The 7,372-nt window shown below is 44.1% G+C and overlaps 1 protein-coding gene across 1 annotated transcript in view; it reads right to left on the bottom strand.

Annotated features, from left to right (window-relative positions):
* The window catches only part of Klhdc1 (kelch domain containing 1), a 45,132-nt gene that overhangs the window by 29,081 nt on the left and 8,679 nt on the right, over positions 1–7,372 (bottom strand). The window contains exons 2-5 of the mRNA XM_021202212.2: positions 3,704–3,774; positions 3,021–3,138; positions 2,433–2,551; positions 1,028–1,106 (exon numbers count right to left, since the gene is read on the bottom strand). Of these exons, the coding sequence (XP_021057871.1) occupies positions 1,028–1,106; positions 2,433–2,551; positions 3,021–3,138; positions 3,704–3,774 (387 nt within the window). The remainder of the gene's footprint in view (positions 1–1,027; positions 1,107–2,432; positions 2,552–3,020; positions 3,139–3,703; positions 3,775–7,372) is intronic.

Below are 7,372 nucleotides of genomic sequence, written 5' to 3'. Positions count from 1 at the left end.
GAGAGAGAGAGAGAGAGAGAGATATGCTACTTTTCCAAGGACACTGGTTTCGTTCCCAGCACCCAAGCCAGCTAGCTCACAACCACCTGAAACTCTAGTTTCAGGGAATCTCACGCCCTCTTCTGGTCTCTGAGGGCACTGCATGGATATAGTGCACCAATATACAGCACACACATACGCATAAAATAATACATAAGACTTAAGTAAAATAAAACATACACCCATGACCTGGGCTAGAAGGCACTGAAGTATCTACGTCCTTCTGCAGTGAGACAGATGTTTTCGTTTGGGGGTTTTTGAGACAGGGTTTCTCTGTGTAGCCTTGCCTGTCCTGAAACTATGTAGACCAGGCTGGTCTCAAATTCACAGAGATCTGCCTGCCCCTCTGCCCCTCTGCCCCTCTGCCCCTCTGCCCCTCTGCCCCTCTGCCTCTGCCTCTTCCTCCCAAGCACTGAGACTAAAGGTGTGTGCCATCACCACCCAGCAAGAATAATCTTTTAAAAGACTCCATCTGTATCAGCTGGGTATGGAGTCCTGTACCTATCATTCCAGCACTTCAGAGGCTGAGGCAGGCAGAGCGCCTGGACTCAAGGCCAGCCTGAACTACACAGTGAGTTCCAGGGCAGCCTGGGCTACAGAGTGAGATCCTGTTTTGGGGAAAAAAATTACAGTGTATGGCTTTTTAATTCTCAGGCTGATCTATGAGTTACTGCAGGCTTGTCTGCATGGAGGTGTGTGCTGACAACAGACACTGGTGAAATAGAAACACTTTTCCCAAGCTGTGTAAGGCCTCTGCTTGTCTGTCAGAAGCCAAGTGACTACTGATTAAGTTAAGAAGAAACCACAAAGGCCAGTCCACTGAGTGAGACATCTGCCAACTGAATGCAAATCTAAAAGAATAAAATGCATGGTTTGGGGGGAGGAGGACTGTTAATACAGCAAATCGGAAGCACTTAAAATAAGAACGATTATTCCTTATTCCTGAAGCTTAAAAGGATGCCGAGTTAAAAAGTAATTACTTCCTTACCCAAGATGCATCATGGACATCAAAACATTCTTGAAGCTCACTGTGCCTCCTGTACCCATAGCCACCGAAATATATTAATCTAAAAACAAAGGAAAAGGGCACACATTCAGAGGCCTGCTCCTAGCCCGTTCACACATAGTTGAAATAGCTGGGTACCGTGGGTCAGGAAGCTAGGAACGGAGGATTCTCATGAGTTCCCAAGTCAGCCTGGGCTCTGTAAGGAGTTCTAGGCCAGCTCCAGAGTGAGACTCTACCTCAAAAGCCACGCACACAAAAGGGATTTGAAATATAGTCTTTCTCTTACCCTAACTACATAAACAAGCCAAATAAACTACACAGTTATAGTTTAAAAAAACAAAACAAAACAAAACAGAGAATTGAGTCATAAAGGAAATGACCCCAGCAGGTAACAAACCTCCAGTAGAAGAGACTGTCCTCATACCTCTGCAAGGACAGGAGAGGTCGCACACTAGGGATGTGGAGAAAGAAAAGCACCAAGCTGACAAAAGTCATGCAGAGCCAGCCTCAGGGTCAGCAATGCATCCTGGCTTTCGGTCAGGGTCGGTGTCATCACCAAAAGCTGCCTACAGGGTGTGGTGTAACTAGCAGCACAGTGTGTGCCCAGCTTGTGTGAAGCCCTGGCTTGAATCAGAGCAGATGGAGGGGGAAAGAAGTTGGAAATCAACAGGACCTGTGAGCAAGTCTCCCAGAGCCAAGCGCTGGAAAGGCATGGATCCGCTGCGCCATGGAGTATTTGAGGGGTTTGGAGAAGTCAACCTACCAGGGGCATGCTTTAATAGGCTACTGAGGTTTAGAGCTTTAGAAGAGTCCCATGGCCGACATGTGGGAGCTGTGTCCTAAGAACAAAAAGGAATGCAGGTTTTGGAGGGCTTTGTGATGGGAGGCAAACAGGAAGTCAAGGTGGATTTGGTAGCTAGGGGACGCTGGCCTTTCCTAGAACACTTTGGTTGGCTTTTTTTTTTTTTTTTTTTTTTTTTTTTGAGAAAGGTTTCTCTGTGTCCTAGAACTAGCTCTGTAGACCAGCCCGGCAGCCTGGTCTCAAACTCACAAAGATTCGACTGCCTCTGCCTCTCGAGTGTTGGGATTAAAGGTATGTGCTGCCACCACCAGGTTCATTGTACACATTTTATTAGAGTTTCAGATTTTTAATCATGTCAAAGTGTTAATGATCTAGAAACTTAATAATAATAATAAATAAAGTATTCAAGGAGAAAAATCCAGATAGCATTTCTTCCGATTTCATTTGTATGACATGGTTCTTAGCAGTCTTAGGACTGCTGTTGTCCAAACAAATCTACAGTTACTGGGAAACGCGGAGTTGCCTCAGTCTTGGCCAAAGGCTATAGCCTATCCTAAGGACGATAACATTCAGTTGCTGCATTACCTGTCTTTATATACCCAGCAGGAGAGTTTATCACGTGGTGTGGGTGGCTGTCCTTCAAACTTGGTAATTTTTTCCCAGATGTAAGTTCCATCTCTTGTTCGTAAATTGACGAAGTAAAGCTTTTAAAAGATGAGAATACTATTAGGAGCCGGGGCATCTGAAAACAAAGTCTGTTTCAGGAGTCTGCCATCCAAAAACCAACCCTTCTTTTATTTCCAATAAATACCTCACCTATTAGAAAATCTAAATTATAGAATTGATGAACATAAGACATACTCCAGAAGCAAAATGATGTGTAAAACATACTGTGACAGCCTTTGCCCCTCCTGCTCTTGCCTGTGGGTAACAACCAAGAATGCATCGAATTGCGGTTGGGGGGGGGCATGGAAGAAGAACATGGCTGCTCTGTTCTCCATCTGTCTTTTAAGCCTACTAACTAACTAAAAAAAAAAAAAAAAAGCCTACTAACTACAAGCTTAGGATGTACTCCTGTTATCTTCTTTTTAAACCATTTGCAAATGTGTGGGATGAAATGACACATTAGGGATTACATGTTGGCTACACGCCTGAATTAAAAGAAAGGATTACTCGGTTGCTGTATCCTTTGTCGTCATAGCCTCCAAAAACATAGAGCTTTCCGTGGATGCAAGCCCCGCAGCTTCCGGACATGGAGGGGGGGAGCTCCCCTTCCATTAGGTGCATTTTCCTGCAACAAGGACCACAGAGATGCTCTTAGCTTCCCAGACGACAAATAAAAGCCCCCTTTAGTACTCTTCCCATGAAAAGCATCATGGCCAACCATAAATAAACCTAATGGCAGCCAGGTGCCATGGTGCAAGCCTGTCGTCCCGGTGTTGGGGAAACTGGGGCAAGCAGGTGGAGAGCTGCACGCCTGTCTGGGTTACAGAGTAAGCCGTTACCCCCAAATAAACAAAAACGTATAAAGAGATCCATAATAAGACTTTTTATCCTGCTGGGGGGCGGGGGTGACACTCAACAAAAGTTCCACACATGTCTGCATAAGTGGGAGTCAGCTGAGCAAAAGAGGCTTCAGAGGCAGAGATGGCTTAGCTGGTGAGAGACCCAGAATGCGGAAGGGAGGGAGGAAGACCAGAGCCAGAGAATGAACCAATGAACCTCAGAGAGAGATAAGGAGAGGGGTATGTCATAAATGCTGTAGGATACTCAAAGGATGCTCGTGGATGCCCTGTGGTCTATTAAGGCCTCTGTGAGTTAGAAGACTAGATATTTTGTAACTTAAAATTACTTACCACAGCCCACTATCAATATCGTAGGTCCACATTTCATCATTTGGCAAATATACCTCATTGTCTTCAATAGACTAAAAATAAAGAATGCACAAAATTACCAGTTTTCAATTATATAGTAAGAAATTGTTGCCTGGAGTGAAAAAAGCTGAAATAAATGTTTAGAACAAAAGCAGAAATATATGAATCTTAAGAAAAGGGGCTCAGGGTAGCTAATTTTCACACAGAAAAAAAACCAAACTAACTCTGAAAGACCCAGCAGAACATGGACATTACACACCACAGAAGACTGTGGACATTTGAGTGCCTACTGTGTGCACCACACTGTCTCTGAGGGCTATTTTACTCTTCTGATTTGCAGTCCTGGTGACATGTGTGAAACTTCTGTGATTACTTACCTCCAGCATGTTGAAAAGTTTTTTTTTTTTTTTTTTTGTTTTTTTTTTTTGAGACAGGGTTTCTCTGTGTAGCCCTGGCTATCCTGGAACTCACTTTGTAGACCAGGCTGGCCTCGAACTCAGAAATCTGCCTGCCTCTGCCTCCCAAGTGCTGGGATTAAAGGCATGCGTCACCACGCCCGGCTTGAAAAGTTTTTTATCTCAGATCTCTTTACACCTTAAAGAAACTGTATTTCTTTGGTTTCTGTTCATTTGTTTTGCTGTTTGCTCAATTGGCCTGCAACTCACCACCAACACTGTGAAGGCAGATGTCACGTCTGCTTGTTATAGCTAATTTCCCAGAGCCTCTGCAAGTGTCCTTGTATATAAAAGGGAAATGGGACTTATGCTGGATAGCTAAGCAGATTCATCCCTTCAAAACGGACTGCACCTTCACTTTAGATGAGTAATCAATATGACAAACCTTTCTTGGGTGACACAGAAACACACACAAAGCACAAATAAAAAAAGTTGGATCTAACTGCTCAGGGCCATCACCTGCATCATACCTTCTTAAATGGAGCTTAAAAGGATTATGCGCATGTCCGTGCAGGGGGGTCTCCTGGAGCTACAGGTGGTTGTGAGCTGCCCGAACCCAAATCCTGGTCTTGTTGGACCAAGAAGCACTCTAACCACAGATGCCTCTTCCACATCAAGTTTCCCTTCCCACTGCATCATTCCTAACAACATCCAACTTGAGCTGACTCGTCCCTCAAAAAACAAACTGCTCTTGACCACCCTCTATCCATTTTTCTGCTCCCATCCCAGAAAACAAAGGAACAACCGGTCCACTAAAGGTTCTGCAGTGGACGCTGTTATCCCAACACTCCTCGTTCTCCTCGGCGCACTCCAGAGGCTTCACTGTGCCCAACGAGTGCTCCACCAGCCAGCTGGGCCTCAGCCCCCGCCTGGCACTTCAACTTTTAACTAAAAATGTAACTTTGAGGGCCAGCAAGAAAGCTTGCTGCTGTGGTCCTCAACTGTGGGTTGTGATTCCTTTGGGGGTTGAAAGACCCTTCCACAGCACATCAGATAGCTTACATATTAGCTATTTACATTATGATTCTTAACTGTAGCCAAATTACAGTTATGAAAAAGCATTAAGAAGGTGAGAACCTTAGCTTAGTAAGCTAAGCCTGCAGCCATGCCCAGGCCCTGAATTCCATCTCTGGGAATCCTCATGGTAGAAGAGAACTAATAATTCCTGCAAAGTCTCCTCTGACCTCCACATGTTTGTGGTGGGATTTACACTCACCACTTGTAACACAGGCACATACAAATAAACAAATAAATAAATGTAAATTTTAACTATGAATTTTATGTTAAATTTATGTAAATTTGTTATGCTGAATTTTATGTTAAAATAAATAAGATGACTAAAACCAAATTACATAATTTATATGTAAAAAAAGAAATGGAAAATGAACAAAGCCTTCTGAAACAGTTTTCAAATTAAGAGAGTTAAGGAAGGAGAAAGAGAAACAACAGAGAGGCGAAAACAAAACCCACTCATGATGAAGTCTTGCCCCAGGCCACTGAGCTACCGTGTGCCTTTACTTCCAGCTCAGATGCAGAGGCAGGGGATCTCTGTGGTCTCTTGGAGTCCACGGCCAGCCTGGTGTACACAGTGAGTTCCAGGCGAGCCAGGAATACACAGTAAGACCCTGTCTTCAAAACAAAAGTGGTAAGGCGTGGTGGCCCATGCCTTTATTCCCAATACTCAGAGGCAGAGACAGGTGGATCTTCCAGTTCAAGGCCAGCCTGGGCTACAGAGCAAGTTCCAGGACAGCCAGGGTTACACAGACAAACCCAGTCTCAAAAAACAAAAAGAAAAAATAGCATATCAGAATTAGGGTGGTATAGGACAGCAATCCCAGCACTTGGGTAACAGAGGCAGGAGGACCTTACATTTGAAGCCGGCCTCAGCTACATGGTGAGACAGAGACGTGTAACATTAGATGAAGATAGGCAAAACTCTAGGTGAAATAAGTAACACGCTGGATAGAGCTGAGCCCCAGCTGTGTGTATTTTACATAAAACAGAACAACACCATGTCCATTATAGGATAGATAAAGAAATGTCACATAAATACTAACCAAAGGAAGCTAGTGTGGCTGCATGAACACTGGGAAGTAAGTCATTACAAAATAGTACAAATACTTAATGAACCAGAAATAAAAGATAATCTTAAATTCATGTGTATCACAAATGGTAACACCTCTCTCTTTCTTTCTCTCTCTCACACACAATTTAAAATAATCAAATAAATATTAAAAAGAATACTATACGTTTAGAAATTTTGAATGTTTTCTTATGTAAGTTATAGGTTCAATAAACAATGAAAAATATCAAATATGTTGGGCAGTGATGACACACACCTCCAATCCCAGCGTTCAGGAGGCAGAGGCAGGCCAAACTCTGGGTTCAAGACCAGCCTGGTCTGCAGAGAGAGTGTAGCTGCTTGTACTCTAATGCTAACTGGGTCCCCCAAAACTGTTTGCAGGTGAGGGTCTGCATGTAGCTTCTGGGAACCTGTCCCCAGTTAATTCTGACTGGTAAATAAAGATGTCAACAGCCAATAGCTGGAGAGAAGAGAGAGAGGAGGGATTTAGGGTTCCTGAGCTTGGGACTGAGAGGATCAGGAACAGAGGAGGATCAACCATGCCTTAGGATATACTGTGGAGGAGAGGAGACACGGAGGCTACATGGAAGGGTAATAATGTGCATGAGGGGGAAGCAGAGCCGCCATGTAAAGGGACCAAGAGAAAGGCTGTTTAATTGGGTCAAGAGCAGCCAAGATGCAACACAGAAATTAGTAAGCAGTAACTTGGAGTTATTGGTGGGAGGTCGATTCTAACAGCATGGAGGGTAGGCAGTTGCCCAGCTAGTGTACTGCTTACGGCGTATTAAAGTACAAAGGCTGTGTGTGTGTGTCTTTCATTCAGGAACAACAAACCATTAAGGCGGGTAGTAACCCTGTGTCAGGATTTATTAAAAATATTATTACTACAAGAGAGTTCCAGGACAACCAGGGCTACACAGAGAAACTCTGCCTCAAAAACCAAAACCAAAAATGACAAAATATTGCTTACCCAAACTTGTCACTACTTATAAGAAAATGTATGAGCTGGGCGTGGTGGCGCACGCCTTTAATCCCAGCACTTGGGAGGCAGGGGCAGGCAGATTTCTGAGTTCGAGGCCAGCCTGGTCTACAGAGTGAGTTCCAGGACAGCCA

This window comes from Mus pahari, chromosome 7, assembly GCF_900095145.1.
Source record: "Mus pahari chromosome 7, PAHARI_EIJ_v1.1, whole genome shotgun sequence".
NCBI classification, from domain to species: domain Eukaryota; kingdom Metazoa; phylum Chordata; class Mammalia; order Rodentia; family Muridae; genus Mus; species Mus pahari.
This window is presented reverse-complemented; position numbering and strand designations above follow the sequence as displayed.